At 37.9% G+C, this 25,004-nt stretch overlaps 2 protein-coding genes across 4 annotated transcripts; one reads left to right on the top strand and one right to left on the bottom strand.

Moving 5' to 3' along the window:
* Window positions 1-1,638: 1,638 nt before the first annotated feature.
* On the bottom strand, window positions 1,639-15,985 carry LOC133527372 (RING finger and CHY zinc finger domain-containing protein 1). 2 transcript variants are annotated; one of them, XM_061864329.1, is made up of 7 exons: window positions 15,619-15,985; window positions 11,662-11,823; window positions 10,206-10,364; window positions 9,244-9,426; window positions 8,855-8,950; window positions 8,149-8,234; window positions 1,639-6,472 (listed from the first exon to the last, which is right to left on the bottom strand). In XM_061864329.1, the coding sequence occupies exons 1-7, from the start codon at window positions 15,727-15,729 to the stop codon at window positions 6,280-6,282; spliced, it is 990 nt and encodes a 329-aa protein (XP_061720313.1). In that variant the 5' UTR covers window positions 15,730-15,985; the 3' UTR covers window positions 1,639-6,279. The 2 variants fall into 2 exon arrangements, with proteins under 2 accessions (XP_061720313.1, XP_061720314.1); XM_061864330.1 differs by lacking the exons at window positions 11,662-11,823; window positions 15,619-15,985 and adding an exon at window positions 11,251-11,463.
* Window positions 15,986-17,575: 1,590 nt separating this feature from the next.
* LOC133527857 (TD and POZ domain-containing protein 5-like) lies at window positions 17,576-20,927 on the top strand. Of its 2 annotated transcripts, XM_061865051.1 has the most exons (3): window positions 17,576-18,777; window positions 18,877-18,983; window positions 19,954-20,927. In XM_061865051.1, the coding sequence occupies exons 2-3, from the start codon at window positions 18,970-18,972 to the stop codon at window positions 20,819-20,821; spliced, it is 882 nt and encodes a 293-aa protein (XP_061721035.1). In that variant the 5' UTR covers window positions 17,576-18,777; window positions 18,877-18,969; the 3' UTR covers window positions 20,822-20,927. The 2 variants fall into 2 exon arrangements, with proteins under 2 accessions (XP_061721035.1, XP_061721036.1); XM_061865052.1 differs by having other exon boundaries at window positions 17,576-18,983.
* Window positions 20,928-25,004: the final 4,077 nt, after the last annotated feature.

Here is a 25,004-nt window from a genome sequence, read left to right as displayed (position 1 = left end):
CATGGACACCCTACAACACTTAATTAACAAAGATAAAACCTCTTTAACCGTTATGACAGCACTTTGATTATGAAGAAAATAAAATGTCACACTTGAGTGAGATACGATTTTATAAAAGTAACCAGACTCCGATGACATTCAATTTGTCACTTATTATGGATAAAACAAAGAGGGTGACCATAAATATCGTAAATAAAATAAAACTCTTTTTTTTGAACAGTAAAAATTAAATTAACGTTAATCTCACAAATACTGGTACGAAACAGTTGCTGATAATTTACCGAATATGCAGGCTTGATCCTGCTCACGTCTCCTGAATCATCCTGTATATTTTGGCTATTTTGAAGTTTCTTTTAAGAGCGTACTCCCATCTTAAAACCGGCAACGCACTTTCAACTTTCTGGTGTTGCGGGTGTCCATGGGCGGCGGTAATCGCTTACCATCAGGTGATCCGTCTGCTCGTTTGCCTACTATATCATAAAAAAAGCCATCCCTTCCTGTCTCCTTTAGATCAATAAGGTCTAGTACACGTTGAGCCAACTTCCATGAGTCGTAAGACAGAACCAAAGATTTATTAATTAAGATATGTAAATTCTAGAACAAATTGTGCTATTACAACCTGCCTTCCGGTAGTTATGGTGCTCCCTCATTGGCTATTATAAAATGTTATCCAACATCGTGTATAACATTGATATCATCATGATAGTTTGATAATAATTATTATGTTGTCCCTGTCACACGATTACAAACCGACCGTTACGGTTTACGGTTCTATTTGTAATGGTTAACTTTCAATATGGTCAATTCTAATCAACGTCCGGCCAACACTGGTTATATAACAGTTTGTATCAGGAGCACCATTACGGTGTTTGGCCTAAGGCCTAAAGAGATAAGTAGCATATCTTTTTTGTTTTCTTTTATTCAGAAACAAACAGTCATTCAATAACATTGAACAGTAGATTAAGCAGCAGTAAATTGACCTATAGTTTCCTTAATTTACATATCAAAATACGAAGCTAATGCACTTTTTGAATACAAAAATATCGTATATAAATGCAAACAATTTTTACAATACTTTAAACAAATATCTACAGCTTGCCTATATACAGTACAAGTTGATTAACAGCTAAAAATAAAAGTGAACATCAAAGTCATGTGAAATTTAAGCTAAATAACAACCAAAGATGCATATATCTCAATTATTAGAAAAAATATGCTTATTTAGGTATTCTTAATACATATCATTTGAATGCTTTTTTCAGTAAAGTAGTTGTACAGTTAAATATATCCACATCTGTGAGTTTTTCATTATTATTAAACATGTAACAAAAACAAATCTTCAAGTAACAAAACTCACAAATTGCTAAAAAAAAAAAAATCCTAGCGTTGTCCCGCATATTGCTACGGCTCATGGGAGCCTGGGGTCCGCTTGACAACTAAATATGACAGATTGCATAAAAATAATTAAACAAAAATCAACCTTATTTTTTTACTAGTACGGTTCACTATGATTCAGAACTTCAGCAACTTAATAACTAAGTTTTGGTTGCCACCTCACGGTATGGAAGTCTGGCTAAACTTGTTGATAGGGCGTAAGGAAAGTGTATGGAGGGTAGAGGTATAAAGAAAACGATCAGAGTAATTAAAATCTGTAATTTATTCAATGCCTCAAAATAATACGAACATAAACGTATTGGAAACCCAATAAATAAAAATTACAAACAAAGTCAACAACACAATGAACATACGTAATTATATTATTATTCACAGTTATTTTACACTATCACTTATTGCTTACAATTATATTTACTAATATATTATAACAAAAGGCGCTTATAGTTAGTATATGTAACACAGCTGCTAGCATCGAGATACAAAATCAAATTTATAGCATTTAGTTACGCGTTTTAGTAATAATAATGGCCTACTCCCATTTGTATCAAATAAAGTAAAAAGTAAATATATCGTCCCAGATTTCCCGAGTAAGGGATGGAAATAAAGGGTTTTTCATGTCTCTGAAACGGCTAGCTGGGAAACCCCCTTTGTTCGATTAATCCTTTGATAGGGTAACCCTAATGAATGTTTATTCTATTGGGTTAACCCTAAAAACGGCGCTGAGAATGACAAATCCGTTATGTGCTCAATTTTTGTTTGATAAATTGTTGCCTAGCATACACATAAGGTATTAATTCATTAATTTAAAATCGTGCACATATTGGATTTGGCATTCTAAATGACTAAATTATAATTTTTCCAATTCACTATTTCGCCTAATGTAAATTATAAGTATTTCTGAATGCACAAAAAATAAAATACTTTAAACCCAGACTTGAGCAGTAATCAATATCTTAAAAATATTTTGTTTTTACAAACACTGGTTAATTTATTTTTCACAGACTTAAATATAACTTATCTTAAAGTTAAATGGGATAAAATTATTTTCGTTGTCTTGTTTCTGACCACTCTGTCACACTTGAATCTATGTCTTCTATCAAATAAATAAAAAAGTCGAGTGCTACTGTGTGTCTTTCTAGCTGTAGATTATATTTTACATGAGAAAAATTAAAAACAAAATTTCATCTCATACAAAAAGCTCCTCTCAGTCACATTTTTTTGGGACAGACAACAAAAAGAATTTTGACCCTAATATGTGACCGAAACCGGCAAAACGTCCCACTTTGTCGCTTGCCAAAAGGACAAAATTTGCTTGTATCTTTATACAAATAACCTGTCAAGGCGTCCTTACGGTAAGCAACAAAGTTTTGCCGATTTCGGTCTCATATACATATCGTAAGCTTATTATAATATATTAAATTCTTTGATACGAAAACTACAGAGATTATTTCATAGACTGGGCTGACGGCATAGCCCGACATTTAATATTAGTTGATGGCATAAGGAACTTTTTTAATTACATTCAAAGCTGGTTGCACTCGGCAAACTCAGCCGTAGCTAAGACAATCATTTATCGACGAGCCATTCGAAATTTAACCTCTAGCGGGCCACCATACAAGAAAAATTGGCAGACAAATTGGAATCAACCGTATTAGAAAATATAATTGAAATGGTTTTGTTTTAAATCGAACGAACGAAGGAAACAGAATGAAAACTCTTGTTAAATTTAATAATGATTTCAATTTTGAAGGTAAGTTTATACCTTGTAAAATTAGTACCTTGGGAATAAGGATGAGAGACATATTATTTCGATGGATGGATCAACTTTTTTGTGTTGTTATTATGTCCAAGAGACAAGTGTGGCACAGTTTGCCAGAAGAAATGTAATCTACTTAACATGCTTAGATGGTCATTTAGGGAAATAGCTTACAATCACCGCAATAATGCAAGTTTGGTAAATTCAAATACCATCACATCAGGATTTTAAGCTGCTTTTCCCCTGGACAACTAGCCGTAAGCAACTATGTCAACGAGTAACACTAAAAAGTTGATACACCCCCATACATTAACTTTCGATTAGGGTTTTCATATACGATTCTATTGCACCCATAATTATATTGCTGTCCCGCTCGCAGTGTCTTTGACCACTCGCACCACGGGCGGGACAGCAATATAACTATGCGCGTGCAATAGAGATAGCAACAGGCGGGCCAATGAACGAAATCCCTCGTGTTTGCTTTAGGCTACACTTATGCGGTGATATATATGCCTTGCGCTAGTTTGCGCAGCATTTGTACGCACTTTACAACCAGCTCTTTATCATTCAATACAACCAGCTACTCATTCATAAATTAGAATAATATAATTCCCTAATGAAAAAAAAAAATCTCAATCATGAGAATAGATTCTAGGCTGCATAAAAATACAGCTAACATTCTAAAATATGTGAAGGATTTCTCTCGACATTCTTTTTTGACAAATAGTGTACTGAGAAAAATAAAAGTGGCAAGTATTTACGATCATTATGACATTATACCAAAAAAGTTTGTAAAACAGCAACGCAATTTTATACATATTATATCCAATCGTGACTTTACACCCGTAAGGCCCATTTTTGATTGGACGGTCACTGTTAACTGTGCGTTTTATACATTTTTGGTTTATTTTATTTCATAAGCTATATCCTGAAGTTTGTAAAAAATTAACTAAACTTACACGCTAGTTATATTAATCACAATATATTAGCCTATCGGAATTACAAAGCCAAATAATTTCAATTAAATAAACCTACACAACGATATCTTGGCACTGATGCTATTGTTAGTACAATATGGTCATTAACCAAATAAGTTGGTATCCTGTGGTCCATGGTAAAAATGTGTGTGTATACAAGATACAAGTTAATAGAAAAGGTAGTACCCTTCAATCAAAGAAATAGCCTTTAACTTTGATGTCCACAGTAGAGACGTGAATCTAAACATTCGTGTCATACAACAGACGTAAAAACACGTGATTTCAACCCAACATCCTGAAGTAGTCGGAATTACCCGAAAGCACACATAAATACGCAATATTTTTCTAATGGAATCAACCATTTCCTGCTTTCAAAACACATCAATAGAAGTTCTAGCTACTTAATGCTTTGAAAGAGATTAGTTACTAAATATTGAGCAAGCATTTTAAATTTAATAAGGTTATTTTGAATACCTAAAGATTATTACAAATTAATGTTTAAGCATGTGATTTACCATTTTCTTGTAACGTTTTCATCGCTTTACCATATTTATTTATTAACCTGTCGTCTACCAAATGCGGATATTACCGGCCAATTGTTTGTTGACCCCGACTATCGCTCCCCACCCGTGCGGGCCGCCACCCCAGATCTATCACGATGGATTTTTCCGGATATACGCAATCGAAAAACAGCTTTATTTTTATTTTAAATAAAACTATTTTTCGACTGCGTGTAAAATGACCGGTAATCTCTGTACGTAGTAAATACGGGGCACAAAATTCTGGCCGGTAATCTCCGGCCTCGGTAGGTAGAGGAATGCTTAAACATACACACACAGGTTAATCAAATATTAATAAATTCACACGGTACACGACAGGTTAATCAAATATGAATAAATTCGTCATTATATTTGAATCATGTGTGCCTAGACTGGCTAGCATCAATTATGGTTGATGGACTTATTAATAGTAAGTGAATAGCTAGTTGTTAAACTATCGTCACTTTTACTTGCTGTAGAAATGTTAAACTATTCAATCACAGTATTTTATTGGACGTCGTTAGTCAAGTTTACATTACAATGTAGTCTCTCTCTACATTACAATGTAGTCTCTCTCTACATTACAATGTAGTCTCTCTCTACATTACAATGTAGTCTCTCTCTACATTACAATGTAGTCTCTCTCTACATTACAATGTAGTCTCTCTCTACATTACAATGTAGTCTCTCTCTACATTACAATGTATCTACAGATTCTATGTTACTATTATGTCACTTTATCACTATTCCTATGTTTAATTTAACGAGTGTACCTTAATTGTGTTTGAAAGATAATGTTAAAATGTGACTCGGGTTTTTCAACGAGTTAAAATGTCATACAGGTGTAGTCGATCCGAATTGTATTTATTTATTATTAATAAGTAAGCATCGGAGTTTTTATCGCACAGTAAGACGTTAGCAAGCAATGGAGTCGACGTTAGCAATGAAATTCAACTCATATTTATACTTATTAATTTATTTTATTAGTGATTTTAATTTTATAATTAAGCACAAGTACGTTGACGAGTTATAAACGTTTATTTAATTTTGTCTTTCAGTATATAAATATTACAACTAATAATAATAAGCTTTTTTGTATAGATTAATTTATATACATTATGCTTACCTCTTTTAATATACATATTATTTTCTATGAAATATTGTAATCTAATCAATACAAAATGTGGTCACGATTATTATATATAATATTTACAAATTCAAAGACAAAATTAAAGAATCGTTTTTAAACTCGTTAACGTTCTTGTCCGTGATAAAAAAAAACGAATGAGCATGAATATCAGTTGAATTTTATTGCCAATGTCGACTCCATTGCTCGCTAACGTCTTACCGTGCGATAAAAACTTCGATGCTTAAAATAAGAAAATTACTTACGTACCTTTCGGTTAAATTCAAACGGCAAGAATTTGATCAATTTTAACACCCGGAATTTCATGGACGCGATATCACAGCAGGAGGTGGAAGTTTTCTATGTCTATGATCGGACCGGGACTCGGGGGGGAGATTAAAGAAATGTAATAGAACGGTAACCGGATTACATGAGATGGAATCTCCCGTCAGTAGATATACCTTAATGTAGAGTAGTGGTGTGCGGTCAGGCCTGCGGGGGCTCGTCCATGGGGTTGGCGCGCGGCAGCTCGCGGCCGGCGGGGGAGGGGGCGGGCGAGGGGGAGGGGGCGGCGGAGGGGGACGGGGACGGGGAGGGGGCGGCGCCCCCCGGGAGGGACGAGGAGCCGCTCCGGCTGGACGACGTGGACGACGAGCCCGACTCCGCGCTCGTTGACTCCCTGACAAAATAACCTCGTGTCATCCCACGCATATACTTACGGATACGACCGCGGCCGCGCACCATTTCGTACGTTACTGGCAGCGATTATACCGCACGCTTAAAGCACGCTTGTGGCGGCTGTCATCCAAAACAATAGTACATTACTATAGAGGACGGGAAACGAAGGGTTGCAGGCCAAGTAGATATACAGCCGAGCGTAGCGAGGTCGTATTGGGATACGCGGCCGGCAACCCCGTTTCACGCCGAAATTTGTATAGTGCTTTTCTCAAACTTGCAATGAAATAATAAAAAAAAAAAAGGATGATGATTGTTTCATGTCCTAATACGATAGTATTCAGTGCGTCGTTTGATTATTTTTGCGCTACGACGCACGGTTTAGGAGATACAGCCCTATAAAAAAAGCCCTACAAAACTTTATAGGCACAGGCCTACAGATCACAGATTTATAGGATACAGATCTCCTAAACCGTGCGTTGTAGCGCAAAAATAATCAAATTTTCGTTCCCCTTTGAGACCCCGTACTATTATACAATAAAGAACTTTTCAGAGTGATATAATAGAGATTTTCAGTCGAGTATCGAAGCTTGCTGAGTTGCCTAAGTAAAGTACGAGATTGAAAAGCTTGATCATATCACTATTGTATACAATACTTTTTCTACAAGTCATGTAAAATAACACTTTTTTACTATAAAACCTAAATAATTAACCTTTGAACGCCACGCCTGTCGTACGCGGCGCGTAATCGTGAACCTTGTCGGTATGCATGAAGGTTGATATAGGGCTGTAGCCGCGCGCGTCATATGACGTCTTTGGCGGTCAAAAGTTTAATGAAAATTGGTAAGTATCCCAGTAGACAGAAATGTACTCACGTGTGTCTCCCGCCCTGCGCCTGTATAGCTTTTCTATGGGAGCGTGAGAGCACGTGATTGAAATAACGGTACCGTTATTTTTCGGCATCAGAATAAATTTATTCCGAATGCCGGTGCGTGTGAAGGGGAAGGTGTACAAATCCGCAATCCGACCGGCTCTCACCCACGGCGCTGAATGTTGGCCTTTGAAGAAGGTCCATACCACAAAACTGCACACAACAGAAATGAAGATGTTGAGGTGGGCAGGAGGTGTCACTCTACTTGATAGGGTTAGAAACGAGCACATCCGCGGCAGTTTTAAGATCCGGCCCATAGAAGATAAGCTTTCCGAATCGCGCTTAAAGTGGTATGGCCATGTCATGAGGAGGCCAGAAGATCACATGACTAGACAAGTCCTGAGCATCAACGTTGGCTCCAAAAGTGCGGGCAGAGGTAGACCCCTTACGACCTGGACGTCCGTCATAAACAACGACCTTAAGAAAGCTCAAACAAATGTCTCGACGACCCAGAACAGATACGCCTGGCGAAGAATGACGAGAGCCGACCCCAAATGACATGCGAAAAGGCTAGGCAAAGAAGAAGAAGGAATAAATTTATTCGGCTACCTAAATGATTCGGATTAAACCAGTATGACGTCATACCGTTATATGAAGGTATCGTTATTTTTCGATTATTCAGTCCCTGACTTCCAGTCACCACATCCATTCAATAGTACCATGATGGAAAGTGGATCTTATTAACCTAGCAACATACCAAACCACAAATACACTGCAAGTTAAATAAAAACTAGCAAAAATAAACTCACTTGTGGAAGCCGTTGGTCTGACACGTGTTGTAGGCACCGCAGTGTTGACACTTCAGTCCCACCACGTGAAACTTCACCGTCGATAGCTGTAATATTATATTTTATTATAAATATATCACTATTTTGCGATACAAATTTACTATCTAGAATTGATATTAGATTGATACTTGTATGTTTACTGTAATTTTATATATGAAAGTGGGATCGATAACGTTTTTGCAACACGTACTTTTTTTATTAAATTCTCTCGTTTTTGCTTCCCAAGTCGTCTGAAATGCGTTGCTTTTGTATTTTTTTTATACTACGTCGGTGTCAAACAAGCATACGGCCCGTCTAATAGTAAGCAGTATCAGTAGCCTATGTACGCCTGCGACTCGAGAGGAGTTATATAGTTGCTGACCCTAAGACTCCGCACCCTCAATGAGATCTGGCAACCTTACTCACCGGCAGGAACACAACACTATGAGTAGGGTCTAATGGTATTTGGATGCGGTTTTCTGTAAGGTGGAGGTACTTCCCCAGTCGGGCTCTGCTCTAGATCTGGAATGACATCCGCTGTGCTGTGCCCTGCCACACTAAGCTAGACGACATTCACAATGCCCATATTTCTCTTGTGGACGTAGTTTAAGGACGTACCCTGGTCCAAGGTATTAATAGATTTGATCTGAAAGTTCCTTTCGTATTTATAATTAGTAGAAATACTCACCTTATGGCAATCTTTGCAAAGTATAGTGGCCTTGTAGTCTGCGTACTCGGGCGGCATGGGCGTCGCCGCCACCTCCGAGTCCAGGTAACTCCATAGCTGTAGAATATCAAATTAATATTCATTTCAAAATTGTGTTTAGTTTTCTTTTTGATCAAAGCTAATAAGATAATTGTGATGCCGCTTACAGCTATTTGTACAAAACAAATAATATAATTGTGATGCAGTGGGATTATCAAAGTGCTTCGGCATTTCTCGATTTTTAGAGGAACAGATCGGAAACGAAAATAACACGTAATAAAATATAAATGACACAGTAGCCCTTCAAAACAACAACAAATATAAATCAGCTATACAGTGCTAGGCACGCGTAATATAGAACATTGACTCACGTTAGTCATGTCGATCATACTGGTCTGACACGTAGGGCAGGCGTAGTGTCCCGAGTGCAGGAGCTGCTCGAAGCAGGGCCGGTGCAGCAGGTGCCCGCAGTCAGGGATGTGGCACGGGATACGGGACGTGTGGATGTCCTCGAGGCACACGGGGCAGTTGGAGCGAGACACGTTCTCTACACACTGGAAAATAAGGTTACTGACAAAAATTCGGATAGACAATTAACTGTCAGCAAGCAAGCAAATCTTAGCAAGGGAACTGGCGGGCCCAAAGCCCGACTTCCTACCCTTGCGAAGGCTAAAGACCCAGCTCTACGTAGGGCCGCAGGCCTGGAGCATACGACAGATGCGCCAGCGGTTCCTAACCTAGAGGTAATTACCCCCCTAGGGATAAAACTGGTATTTTACGGGGGTAATAGGCTCAATTCAATATAACATAAATTAGACCTGTAAGAAAGAATATTGATATTTATTGGGAGTAGGGGTAAAATCGGGTTCTCTAGTTAGTCATAGGGGTGGCAGAACTGAAAAGGTTAGGAATCACTGTTGCCGAGCTGCGGGAGATTACTGCTTAAACACACCATCTAATAATCGAAACAGCGCGTCGAAGGCCCGATGATGACCTTTTATACCCAGCGAAGGCTGAAAGCCGAAGGCCATCCGACACGTGCGCGACAGTTAGGGCACCACCGCAACCGACGCAGGTGCCCTTGCAGTGGTACTACCCTATGTCCCACTCTCTGTAGCTGGATAGGCATGCACATATTGCACCGCTCGCAGTGAAAACAGCGGTTGCCGACGCAACAGGTCGACACCTGTCATCATACTAGCGTTTTTTTGCGTCGGCGTCTAGTCAATGCTATGGAAAATGGCGTTGCTGCGCCAGCGTTGAGTCGAGCAGAATCCATAGAGTTGAGTAGATGCTGACGCTTGGGAGACGTAGTGCGGGGTGGATAACTTACCCTATGCCCCACTCTCTGTAGCTGCATAGGCAGGCACATATTGCAACGTTCGCAGTGAAAAAACCGGTCGCGTCCGCCGACGCGGCAGATGCCGCAACCCTCGCAGTGGTACTGGCGCTTGTCTTCGTCGTCAAACAGGTTGCATATGAGGCATGTGTACTGAAACGAAAGGTTTAATTGATTATTTAAATATATATATACATATATAAGTAAATGTAATGTAGACATTTTTGTTGTTTGAAGAAATAGTCCATTGCTGACCAAGTTACCATTGTTTAAGAGGGGGCGCCCGCAAAGATGCAGTTTTCATTTTGAATTTTTCTATTTTATTGAGGGGCGGGCGTTGAAAAAATTCAGACGGAAACTAGACTATATTTCCGAGGACAGACTCTAACAAAAACCTTAAAAGGTTAAAGTTGGGTTGATAGAAAAAAATCACGAAACCGTGTCTATTTTTCATTTATTTTCAAATATATACTGTTACCCTGCATACCATAGCAGTGTAATTTTAGTATAAAATAGCTAGTGTTATAGCTGAGGGATTTGACCAGCGAAATTTTAATCAGAAGTGTTAGTTATCAGAGTTATTGAGGAAAAACGTTAAAACCCGCGCGATCGTCACATATTTCGTCGCAAGTTTCGCGCGGCGCGCTATATTTATTATTCCTTTCTAATTTCCTGGGTTTACGCGCCCTCAATACAAAACGATAATAATGTATGGAAATGAAAACGTGACTTTTTGTTCCAATCATTAAATTCGTGTCACGTTACCTTTCCGAAGCGCACGCCACAGCTCACGCACTCCGCCTGCACCGCCTGCCGGGTGTCGCATTCTGTACATATCAGCTCGGTGACGCTCTTGCGGTCCCTTCTCGTCGTGGCAGTGGTTAAATGTATTATTAACTTACCTTCCCGAAGCGCACGCCGCAGCTCACGCACTCCGCCTGCACCGCCTGCCGGGTGTCGCATTCTGTACATATCAGCTCGGTGACGCTCTTGCGGTCCCTTCGCGTCGTGGCAGTGGTTAAATGTATTATTAACTTACCTTCCCGAAGCGCACGCCGCAGCTCACGCACTCTGCCTGCACCGCCTGCCGGGTGTCGCATTCTGTACATATCAGCTCGGTGACGCTGTTGCTGTGCCTTCTCGTCGTGGCAGTGGCTAAATTTATTATTAATTTACCTTCCCGAAGGGCACGCCGCAGCTCACACACTCTGCCTGCACCGCCTGCCGGGTGTCGCATTCTGTACATATCAGCTCGGCGACGCTCTTGCTGTGCCTTCTCGTCGTGGCAGTCGTTAAATGTATTATTAACTTAGCTTCCCGAAGGGCACGCCGCAGCTCACGCACTCTGCCTGCACCGCCTGCCGGGTGTCGCATTTTGTACATATCAGCTCGGCGACGCTCTTGCTGTGCCTTCTCGTCGTGGCAGTCGTTAAATGTATTATTAACTTACCTTCCCAAAGCGCACGCCGCAGCTCACGCACTCTGCCTGCACCGCCTGCCGGGTGTCGCATTCTGTACATATCAGCTCGGTGACACTCTTGCGGTTGAAGTAATGCTGCTCGTTCTCGTCGTGACAGTAGCGGCACATGTAAAGTTTGTTGCAGCATGGTGTCTGAAACAATACAATATAATACAATACAACAGGGGTCAACAAATTTGTCGGCTCGCGAGCTGCAAGTTGTTTCGAGTTTGAACAACCCACCTTTGTGTTCTGAGACCACTGAAGACAGATTTTACGAGATTTTTTCTCAATATTTTGGCGATCGCTGTGATTGCATGTATTGCACATTGCACAGCAATGTAAGTAACACACAACAAGCGGCTTATTGTTAAAATTCGATCTCAATACAGCCGGTACAATTAGGTAGCGAAAATTATTATTTTTTCATATGAAATATTTGAATTAGTTTATCAAGTATAAAAGTAAAGTTTGACTGCAAAGATTAAACTGCCCACTTTCCAGAGCTCCGTACAAAAAAAGTTCCAGTTCTGTCTTGAATGGTTAAAATACATTACCTACTTAATAGGTTCTTGTTTTTCCCGTGAATAAAAAAAAATTAAATGATAATTCATTAATTTGCATGTAACAAACAAATGTATTATATGTAAAACAAAGTGCGGTAAATGTGGCCAAGTAGGTTGACTCTGCGGCATAATGTATAACAGGCAATTCCCAATAATAAATTGGTTAATGGAAAGTTTTTTTTTTTTATATGAGTTCTTTATTTAACATAATTTAGTACAATGTAATTACTTAATCTAGTGTACATTTCCATCCTAGACAGTAATAACAATAAATTAATACAATTTAGTGAGCTATAGGCGCTCATTATAAACTTTTTAACAACTTAGTGTTTATAACATTGCCATGGGTAAAATCATACTTACACTAAAGCTTAGAACAGCAGCATAACTATTATTACGTTCGCTCAGATATAGCTTACGTTTGTTGCATACATAATAACCACCTATAATTAAAACATTTAACAATTAAGCTAAACTAACAAATTTTAATGGTTAATGGAAAGTAATGTACCTACCAACAAGTGACAACCCAATACAACACTTATTCTAAACTGTTAAATTACTCTATTCAAGCCCTGGGGCATTCCAGAAAATTGTTGGGTATGTGAAGTTATTTTTTAACACATCTGATAGAGCTAATAACCCAGTCTGCTAAATATTTGGCATGGTAACATTAGATAACTTAGTGTTAAATTCAACGGATACATATAAGTGGCGACAAAGTAGACCTTGTGGAATGCAAAAACAACATACGTATGTAATATCTAAAATAAGTTTCTTGTTAAAAAATATTTTTTAGAAGCAAGTAAAACCTTTTGGCATATGTTCATTTTATGGCAGCAAATATTATTTAGACACATATTTTATCCTTCTCAGAGAACTCATATAGAGGGCACCATTTAATTTATTCTTTTGACAGCATCAAGCATGTCTAATTTTACGTTTCTAAGTCACAAGTAGCAATAAGACACTTTCTGTACATAGTGTAGTGTTCATATTGTTTATGTAGTCTATTAGTTAGTCGTAATTTGTATTTCTTTGCAGATCAGATACTCCACTGAACACTGTCTATGACCGTAATAAGATTCATATACTAGCCGTGTCTTATCCAACCTCGACATTGGCAGAATCATCAACACCTTGATGGAGCCATAATACGAAAAATTGATTGATTGAGCAGTATTCACACGCTCAAAGTTAAAATGCAAAATAAAAAGTAGCACCTACACAAAGTGTGAAGTATGCAGGGCATGTGATGTCTGGTCATATATGGAGATAATCAGTCTTCTTTATTTACTAACGTTTACATCTCCTCTCCTTCCTTGATTCCTCATGACTGAGGGTTGCAACCACATGAGGTTATTTTGTGCACCAAGGCTCGCCATTCTGCATACAACAGTCTATTTACAAAGCTAACATTGAGACACTGTTGGTATATGGCACAGTTTGAGCCGAGATAAGGGAACTGTTTTTTAACATGGCTAACACAACAATCTCAATCATTGTGTAAACTGAATTATTTTACATTTTTATTTACATAACATAATATAAATCAGCTTCATATAACTGTGCTTTCAACTTCATGACCATAAAAACTTTTTAAAAACTGCCTCGGTTCAACAGTTTAAAAGAAACACAATGGTATAAATGTAGCTGGTCAATAGGCGGGTCCACACAGAGCGAGCATACGCGCGAGGCAATTTCCTCACGCACAAACCGGCCAGTGTAGACGTGCCTCGTGCAGAGGCGGCACGCTCAGACGAGGCAAACGCGCGTCCCGTCTCGGCTGAGGAACGTCTACAGTAGCCTCGTGCGTATGCTCGCTCTGTGTGGACCCGCCTAATCAAGTTTGTTAGTAGAAAAGGGCGCGAAATTAAAATTTTGCTGGCACATACAGGGAAACTACACACAGAACATTGGACAAACCAGACTGGATGCAGACAGGCCAAACAAGCCATGCCTGGCATCAACGGAAAGCTCACAAGGGTGCTCCTTCGACTAGGGAAGGTCCAACTGAGTATGGTATCCAGTGTCATAACAGGTCATGAACTATTATCAAACATATTGCTCCATATAAGGCTTAACCCCCCATGAAAACATGACGATTATTTTGGCACCACCACATTTAGTTTTAGTCCTAGTTTTAGTCTTACCAGGCTTCACTGAAAATCAGCATCATGTAGGGTGTCCTATCTAGGACTCACTTTGTGGTAACAAGCTGAGTGAAGAACTTTTAGCACAATTTTCTGTTGCTTTATACATATATTCATTTGTGTATAATGGTTTATGTTCTTTTTGTGCTAATAAATCTTATCTAATATGTACCTATAAAGTTAGTGCAGAGTTGGCTTGGTCTAACTATAACCATAGTTGAATTTAAACAACAAGTTTAGATAAACATCTACTTTATTCGAAATTGCATAGAATTCATATATTGTTATTTTTAAAGGTTTACTCATAATGTGTAGGACCGCCTCTGGGGAAGACCCATGATATAAGTAAAGATCGAGTCACACCAACTACTTATCACTTGATATTTGTACTCAACTCATCAATTCCAAAAATCACAAATAACCCAATAGATAAAAATGCTATCTATTAGTCAAAATGCATTACTTGTAAACAGTTTGCGTGCAGTGCCCATGCAAGGGTTGATAAGAGGGTGAGCTTCATTTGATGGAAATGTAAATGTTGTAGCAAATGTTTAAAATGATGCAATTATTCATATTAACTAATGTGAATGCGAATATTCGTGACATTCCTAGTCAATAATACAAAATACAATATCAATCAATACAATAACCAATTTTATTTTTATCTGTTAGTATTATTTTTTAAATTAAACAGTGCTATTTGTTTATGTAGAGCTATGAGCATAGAGTAGACCTTGACATTCTAACATAACCCTGTAAGAACAAAAATGTAAGAAATAATTTGATTGGATATGAAATACTAATTCCTAATTAACATAGATCTTGGAAGTATAGCAGGAACGCTATTCCTTTAAATAGAATTTCAATACTATACTTATATCCATATATTACACCACAAGTGGTGTATGTTTGAATTAATAGAGAAACTATTGAAATGTTGACATGATAGGTAACCAATTAACCCTTGCCCCTGTTGCTGAATGCACAAGTTTCCATGACCAATACCGATTTGTTTTTGAAAAAAAGAAAAATTTGTTCCATAAGTCCAGCAGCATCGCTTTGTTTTCTAAATTTGCATATCATTTTGCAAAGATCTCGTAAGTTTCTGCGCCGCTAATGTTTATATTTAGAAGCACATGACGAGAGGTTTTTGAACTTAATTTTTTATTGTTAAGAGATATTTATTGGAACATAAGCGTCGACGTCGGTGCATCTAGCAGTAAACTTACCACGAATTTCGCTCGTCGCTTGTAATGAGCGCAGCCTATGCGTTTTTCAACAGTTTGTTCGGTCGCAGCCGACGATTCACCGTTCACGGCCTCTTCTTTGTCATTCGACATTTCACTATAATTTCATGCACTGAACACGAAACACTTTGAAACTTATCTAATATTCAACCACTAAGTTTAAATTATTGCAAACGCCAAATTTAACGGGTTATTACAGTAAAATAGAATAACAAATTAACGTGACATCTGCTTGTTTTGCGTGATTGATTTGACATTTCGAATTCGACATTTTTACTCACGTCACGTCACCATTGTCATGATTACGGATGGTTAAATCAAAGCATAGAAGTGCTCCATTTACCTGCGAATTTAGACCTTAAGAATATAAGATAAGAACAATGTTATTACTCGAAATTTCAGAAATAAATGGAAAAACAGTGCAACTAGTTTCAATGTGTTTAGTACTGCGTTTAGTTTCATGACGATGTATACGTGATACACGTCCGCCCTGTATTTACATTTTTGATTCATGAATGTCTCATTCCAAAGATAGATAGAGAGCATACTGTATTTGTCTTACGATTGTACTAGCACCCAAAAGAAAGGGATGAGTATAGTTTTTTGTTCCTAGTACAAATGTAATAAACGCATTTTGAAAGTGACCGCATAGACATAAAAGTAAAAAATGATTTTTTCTGCCCTCCAGGCGGAAAGCGTCAACTTTGGTCCCGCTGCGCTAAACGAAGTTGCCGCTTTCCGCCTCCGTCGAGCAGAAAAATAGTATGAGCACCACGGGAGGAAATGTAGGACATTCCTTCCCGCGTGTTTGCCACCCTCGCCTTCGGCTCGGGTAACAATTTTGCACACGGCACTCAATTTCCTACTTTTCCTCCCTTGGGACACAAATAACTATTGTTGCCCACCATAAAAAAAACGGTGGGCAACAAAAAACGTCTATGTCACTTAGGACATTTTAGAAGTAGGCAGGAAGGACAAGTGAGACTATGACAAGGACACGGACCTAGAAAATAAGCCTGATAGTGTACATTGACCAAAAAGTGTGTGCATCTCTTTCTAATTAGGGTGACAATGATTCATGTGTATGTGGGATATTAAGATAACATGGAGTACATAGTTTGGCAAGGATCTTTTCTCATTCATGCATAGTCAGAAAGAATCACATTGTATTTTCGCTGTGATAGTGAGAGTAAAAGAGAAAGATCTCCACAACTTGCGCTCCGCTACGACCGTTCATTATTGTTTTTTAACTAGGGCGCTTGAACCCGATTTCATGAACATTAGTGTAAAGAATGAAGGTTGTAGAGGCTTGAATTAAATGGTACACTGCACTTTACCACGTTTATTAGAAGAAAAACTTAAACTATCACATTTTGGTAGTTATGAACGCTGCGAGAGCAGATAGGAAGAGAAAGAGTTAAACGGTGTTGCCGCACGCAGGAGGCGACTATAATATGAAGGTGTTTTTACACGCTCGGATTTAGGTGTGTTTCACACAATTAGAGATAAACATATTATCTTTTTCTTACGCTTGTTAGAGTCGAGCCTACCGCGAATGTCGAAGCAAATTCAAAAATTCGCAAATTTTGAGCATCTTTCTATGTCACTCCCAACTCCCTTATAGGAGTAAAAGAAAAAGATGCCCGCAATTTGCGAACTGTGATTGCAACAAAAATTCAAATTTGCAACCTTATTCTACTGACGGAAATGTGTGTCCAACCTTTATAGATTCGATTAGAAGTCAAACCAAGGAAAGTTGGCAGCAACTTTGACGGTGCACGGGTTATTTAAAACGTCAAACTTCTATGAAATTATGACATTTACTTAACACTTGCACGATCTGGGCTATCAAACTCGCTGCCCACGTATCTTGGTCTGACGTTATATATATATGTAAATAGTTTTAAAAACCGTTTCAGTAATATTATGTATAAATGTGAGTCTGTAATGTTTAAGGAATTTCGATTTAAATTTCGGCAATTATTTATTCTATAATAGCTCTCATTCCACTAATTTAAACGTGCCGAAATAAAGACATCTATTTAAATAAACTTCCTTTTAGGTAGGTAATAAGAATTGTGTACAACTGATTTACATCGTGCCGACATCATAGTCACCCTAATGAGCCGAACGCGAATGTAAACAGCAAGCGCTCGTCCCTCACCAGCCCCTTTGACTCGTGCCTCGGCGGCTACCGGGAAAATCGAAATTCGTCAATTACGGGCATTTTTCTCTGTCACTCTAATTACGTCTTAGTGAGAGTAAAAGAGAAAGATCGCCGCAATTTGCGAATTTCTGTTTTCGTGCCCAAGAAACCGTTCACTCCCGCCATAGATGGTAGGATCAACTAGATGTGCTACACGCGTACGCCCGTAAGGGACAGAACATACACAATGCGCCATGCGCCAAATTAAAAATACGTTTTAACATTCCTGACAATATACCAAAAATAACCTACGTAATTTGGTCGGGTTATTTGTTGCCCACCATAAGCCATGTATGGTGGGGAATAAAAAAAATGAAACGGTGACTAGGAGAGGACTAGGATATAATAATAATAGTTAAGTAAAATTAAATTTATGTTACTTAATATCGTGCTTTGTTATTATCGATAAATGTACTGGATATAGATCTAAGATAAGTAACTAAATATTGTACGCCTTTGTAAAGCAGGATATGGAGAACATGACTCATTTACCTAAGACCTTTGTAGAACCCATAACCAAACAATAAAATAGGTATTTTTGATTTTGACAAACAATCATAGCGCTTTCTCTGCTACTTCTACTGAAAGTTCCGTAAGAGCATCTCGTTCGGTCATCTACTGGCTCTACCATTTCTTCTCTATACTTATTGTACATCTATGACTCCCGCCGCGAGTCCGGCGAGCAGCGAGCGGAGCCACGAGCTCGGCTCGGCTCGCCACTCACACGCGAATGTAAAGCGCCATTAGGTTTTGTATTGTACAATTTGTACTTGCAACACCGCGTCTTTCACTAATTTCGGTTTCTGATGTTTGAATTTAAAATTTTGTGAAAACAAAAAGAGAATCCTAATATGTATTTTAATTTTTCATCTTTTCTGTCTGGAAAAGTACATCGGATATAAAAAATAAAGCCACTTAATTAGTCAAATGTCCACGTAAGTTCCACTAAAGTTACATCTATTACTATTACTCACTATTTCACTCATATTCTATGACTAGATAGATAGAGTACCTCTTACAAATTTTATTTCCAGATACTGGTCCGTGTTGCGTTATTCAAAACAATAATTAGATGTCTGCAGTAAAAAAAAAATTACATCAGTCTACCCTACCTACTCCGCAACAAGATGACTGCCGTAAAGTAAGAAAATCTTTCCTTATCTTTGATACCTGACCAATTTTGTTAGAAAAGCACTCTAACACCTTGACCCAATAGTTGTCTTCGGTTATTGGTATGCAGTATGTAATAAAGTTACCTATAAACTATAAATCATGTGAAATCCCTCATTCTCATGTGAATCCTGATCCCATGCTGACGCGAAAATGGTATTAGCAGACCTTTAAGTCTTAGCATAATGAGTATAATGACTTTTTTATTAACATTAATTGTAATGTATAAATTAAGTTTTTTAGGTATTTAGGTACCTACGCGCGACAGTGACAAGATTGTCTTTTGCCAAATTTGTTTTGATGCCAATCAATCCAAATTTTATATAAGCTTTCTCAAGAATAACCTAGGTTAGGGCCTTAGAAAAGCCACCTGGTACCTAATATTTAAAAAAAATGACATGCCCTTCTTTCATGCCAATCAGTAGGCAGTAGGTACTAAATTAAGCTTATTTGGTTATTACATTGTATGGAAACACACAGACCAACCCTTGTTTTGTGATGGAAGCTTCAGAATTAAGTCACTAGAAATATTGAAACTCTAACTTCCTTTATTTTCCATACATTTATTTCATCTACCCTTATCTGTCCCATTATTCAGCTTGTTACTCTAATTGTACTTAATGTCTTAATACACTATTATCATCCTGAAGCCTAATGAGAATGATTGGCATAAAAACGACCATGTGAAAAATTCAACTGTTTTCATACAATGGAAAACATTTCTCCGGTTTGTGACTTTTCTACTGATCTGGGATAGACATGGAATTGATAAATATATTTTTCCAGTTTGTAAATGTCAGTAATTGTTAATTAAAAAGTTAGTAAATGTCTCCTGTCTCCATTTTGTTGTACAGTACAGGATGTCCTGAGTGCTACATCTAGAACTTTCACTCTGTATAACATACATCATCACAGTAATAACTTGATTTATTTGTTTACAGTGTTATTTATAGAAGAGACGGGCCTTCTGCCTCAAAGATTGTCTACTCAATGACTTTCACAGGTGAATCTGAGACCGACCCCATAATTTACACCATTGATAATTTGGTTGTGGTGAAATTGAAATCCAGCGCCAAATTGTTAAGAAATAAAATGAATTTTTCTGTTAGTTTTTCATCATCAAAACATGACTCGGCTAAGGAAAAAAACATCAAAATAAATGTAAATTGTCTAGACTTGAAATATTCTGAATTGAATATTGAAGTGCCTAATGATTGGTCTAAATGGCAAGAAATGGGACTTACCCAACCATATGTAAGAAATGGACTCTATTACACTACAGTAAGCATTGTTGTCACTGCATATGAATGTAAAAAGGAAACGGTACTTTCAAAATTATATACAGACAGCGTCTTCACTGACTTCCATCTAGTGACATCTGAAGGCTCTGTCCCTGTCCACAAGGCATGCCTGGCTGCTCACAGTGATGTATTTAAAGCAATGCTGACCAATGAGTGGAAAGAAGCAATCAATGGTGAAATAAGGATGAAGGGAGCCACCGTAAAGACACTTCAACAGTTAAAGGAATACATGTATTTGGGCACTGTGCCTGAAGATGGACTTCGTCCATTACTTTTGATTGCCAGGTGCTATCTTATTGAAGATTTAGAAAAACATTGCATTAGAAAGTTAGCTGAGAATGCTACAGGGGAAACCTTATTCTCACTCCTTGAATTTGCATGTGACAACAATATTCCAGAACTGTCATATGCTATGCTAGTCATAACACAAGAAGCTGTTGTTAATGAAGCTAAAGATATAAAAACAGCTGTTTTGAATAGTCAAAAATCTAAACAATCTCATCAGTAAGGTTTTTTGCCACTAGGGAACCATTGACTTAAGGCAAGCAGGGCAAGCTGGGCCAAAGTTGATTTGCGATTTTGTCAATAAGTACAATTTTCTATCTTAACTTTAATTAAAAAATATTCTTAATTATTTGTCTATAGTCGGGTCCACTCAGGCAATTTCCTCATGCACAAACCGGCCAGTGTAGACCTGCCTCGGCCGAGGTGGCGCGCTCAGGCGAGGAAAACGCGCGCACCGCCTCGCCCGAGGCAGGTCTACACTGGCCGGTTTGTGCGCGAGGAACTTGCTTCGCGCGTATGCTCGCTCTGTGTGGACCTGCCTGATGTTATTTAGCTGGAAAGTCAAACTATAGTGACGTGACTAAAATGGTTAAATGATTACCTTCATGAAGTTTGCCTATTGAAAAGTTACATAAATTGTATGTGAATGGATGGATGTTACAATCATATAAAAAATAAGTAAGCTCCTCAGTGTTTGTTCTATAAAAAGATAATCCATTTATCAAGCAAACTTTTCGAAAACTTATTTGTAGTAAGATTTAAACTTAACAAATGGTAAGTTAAGCAAGTTTCAAACTTATTACTCTCATACAACTTATTATTATTAGGTAGGTAAGTAAGAAAACTCATGTATGGAGTGAGCACTCTAAATTTACATATTTATGGTTCAATAAAGTAATCACAGAATCGAATTTTGTTTAAAGTGTTGGATAGGGTTTGATAATTTAGTTTAATTAGTCTAGAGTTAATTAGTTTTAAGTTCAAGTAGATTTTGTTACGGGTGACATTAACAATCAAAACAAAAGACCTAATAACAAAAAAGTCGCAACCATCAGATCTACAGTCTATATATTATAATTGTTTGTTTACATTTCTACTGAGATAGACTATACCAGGGATCACTAATTAGTTTCTACAGGGGTCCAATTTTTAAAATAAAATGACCATCGCGGTCCGTTTTTGCTTGAGTTTAAATTAAATAAGTAAAAAAAATTGCTCGACGCTCCGGGTCAGGACCGCAGTCAGCCATTTGGTGACTGGACTATATTGTTGCTATTACGGTCATAAGAGGACAACCGTAAATATCGAAAAAGTATTCCTCTATCGCTCTTGCATATTTGAGCGATAGAGAATTAGAGATAATAACGAAATATCAATTTTTGGTGTTTAAAATCCTTTAGAACTCTGAAAGATTATTTCGTTTCGTCAAACGAAGACTTTTACTTAAATACTACTTTTATTTAGCTTCACTGCGCATATTTCAGCCATTTAAATGGGTTGGTATGGGAAAGCCAAAAACCACCAAGGCACCTTCAAAGTTCTAAAACCACATTTGTTTCGGGAGCAGTATAAACTTATTTTACCCACTGTTGACCCATTTGGATTGTCTACCTTGTATTGTAATTAGGTTGTAATTGTACCGAGTTTATATTCAGTTATATTTTGTTATTCTAATTTTATAAGGATTAATAAATAAAACAGTTGAAAGTAGTTTAAATTTATATTTTATTTTAAATATATAACATGATAGTAATCACTATGCAATTAAATATTCTATGTGATTGAATGATATAATATTTGCACGTGTCTTCGCCCGTCGTCGCTCTCGTTTTTAATTTTCGTTAGTACAATCTCAGTCTTTTTCACTAAATTAGATTTCGTCGTGAAATAAAAACGTTGCCATTTCCATATGTCAAAAATGTCACATGGCAACATTGTTACAAAATCGATATCGATTGAACAGTGCTATGTTCACAAAATTACCTATGCTCGTGTTTAATTTTATTACTAAAGCGTTGTGATTTTTACGATTTAAGGAATATTTACACGATTATTGCTTTTTTTTAATCATAGATAGGCCTTAGAGGTCAATAATTTACAAAGGAGGTTGGAATAGACTATAGAGTATTAAAAAAAGAGGGCCCTGTCATAGAACGCGATGAAATGCGACTTGGAACCGTGCGGAGTCAAAACATGGGATTCAACTTGTGTTGTACCTCGTAAATAGGGCCTTATCGCGTCTGGTTATAAGGTGCAGATTGCAATGTCCTATTTCTTACTTTTTCGCAATAAGGCCCTTTTTACCAGACGACATAACATGGCGATCTTAACTAAAATCTAACGTTAGTTACGTTAGTAAGGGGACACAAAGTAACCCAATTGTTTGGCAAATTAAAAATTTAAAGTACCCACTATCGAAACAATTTGTATGGATAAATCGGGACACTATTTGCGATAGTTGGTATTTCTTATGCAGAATAAAGGATTTCACACAGCTTACTTAATTCAGTAGCTGACAACAGAGACGCAGTAATACGTAGAAGTGAGATGCATATATCTCTACCGTGTCTAACGTATGCCTGGTCCCTGCGTCAGTTACTGAAAGTAAGGTGTGAAGCACTTTAATCTGAAACTATGAGAGACAATGAAATTGGGTCACTTTTATGTCCCTCCTATTTCACCACGAGCTTAGTCTCGAGTCTACGCATCTTCATGAAACTGAAGATCATGTACGTCTAACCTAGTTCTAGTTCGGCCTCTAGTCTAAAAGTTGAAGGAATAACAAATATTACTTTACAGTACAAGTACAAAATTACATATTTGAAGTACCAGGGCCTAGTCAAGATGCAATCATTGATAGGAAACTTCAATAGTTCACATTTTGAACGCCAAGAACACCTAAAGGCGTCGTTACTAGTCGTGCTCACAACGCCAAGGACACCTATAGATGTAAGGGCTCCTCTACACGATGGCCCAGCGTAGGCCAGTCTAAGGGACGCAGCTATGCGGTAGAATGAGATAGCAATATCACTTCCTTCCTCTAACGCACAAATGCGTCCCTTGGACTGGCCTGCGCTGGGCCATCGTGTAGAGGAGCCATTATGGCGGACGCTGTCAAAGTAACCTTCACACTTTCGAGTAAGGCTTACATTGGCTCCCTTGCGCCCGGGAGCTTGTCGTTTGAGTGATGTTTGTGTTTATGACAAAGCGTTCAAAGGGTTAAGTAATGTATGGAAACAGTCACGTGACTTTTCGTAGCATCTGTCATCTCAATACATATTTATTTTCGTTTGGCGTGTCTTTGTACGATTGCCATCTTGGCTAGGCTCTCTGGTCATTAGAGATAGTAATCCATCCATATGAGATCACAGACTGATGGAAAAAAAAATTACATCGTAAGTATCCCTCATTATTTATTTGAACATCATTAATATTTTTAAATACTCCAGCGGCTGTAGCACGTTCGCTGTTTTATCACTTGTCACTATAGGGAGCGTGCATGAACTGTAGGAGGCAGCACAGGAGCCGTCAGAATTTTGGCGCGAGGCGTAAATGTGATGTTTTTTGTTCCGATGTAGCCCACAAGATGGCAGAACCTACTATGCACAAGAAAACACGTGACGTGTACATGTGCATGTTTATGGTTCCGATTCAGGCCACAAGATGGCAGACCCTCCAACGCGCACGGTCCCTATGCCTGTCACGTTCTAACAAGTATGTAAGTGCGAAAGTGACAAGTGATAAAAAATGCGTTGGTGCTACAGCCGCAGTAGGGCTAAGATGGTAGGCTTTTTATCATTTGTCACCATGACTGTCACGTTTTAACAAGTATGTAAGTGCGAAAGTGACGCATGACATGACAGGTGACATAAATGCGACCATGATACCGCTGCTGTTTTGTATGTCCGAGTAAGTTTAGAGTATATCTAGTCGCCGTGAAAATATACCATCATTTTTCGCTTTTTGTACAATAAAACAAGTATTATTTATTATTTTCATTCATTGAGTATGATAACAGTAGATTTTCACAGAGATACAAAGTAATAGCCACATTACTGGTCGGATAATAAAATCAGTAGAATATGTTTTACATATTAAATTTGTCATGTTGCCTACATTTTATTCAGTTTGGTATAATAACTTTAAGTTTCATAATCATTAATGGTAGTCAGGGTGCAATATAGGTACATATAAGCTGTATTCTTGTAAAATGTCAGCCCTATCGTCTAAACTTTGTACCAATTTTGTACAAAAATAGCATATCGGTCGGATATGAGCACCCCTGCACACAACTATGTATTCAACTATGTGCTACCATCATAAATATTTTCTCTTTATGACCAAGTAACGTGGCGGTAAATTCGTTAAAATTATGACAATTATTAGAACAGCTAAACCTGTATAAT

The sequence above is a fragment of the Cydia pomonella genome, chromosome 18 (assembly GCF_033807575.1).
Source record: "Cydia pomonella isolate Wapato2018A chromosome 18, ilCydPomo1, whole genome shotgun sequence".
Taxonomy (NCBI): Eukaryota; Metazoa; Arthropoda; class Insecta; order Lepidoptera; family Tortricidae; genus Cydia; species Cydia pomonella.
This window is presented reverse-complemented; position numbering and strand designations above follow the sequence as displayed.

Bases quoted from the DNA above. Each gene is read 5' to 3' on its own strand.
- LOC133527372 (XM_061864329.1), bottom strand. From the start codon at position 15,729: ATGTCGAATGACAAAGAAGAGGCCGTGAACGGTGAATCGTCGGCTGCG. The intron at 9,427-10,205 runs GTAAGTTATCCA...CTTATTTTCCAG, and splicing joins TACAGAGAGTGGGGCATAGG to TGTGTAGAGAACGTGTCTCG. The intron at 8,235-8,854 runs GTGAGTATTTCT...ATAATATTACAG, and splicing joins TTTGCAAAGATTGCCATAAG to CTATCGACGGTGAAGTTTCA.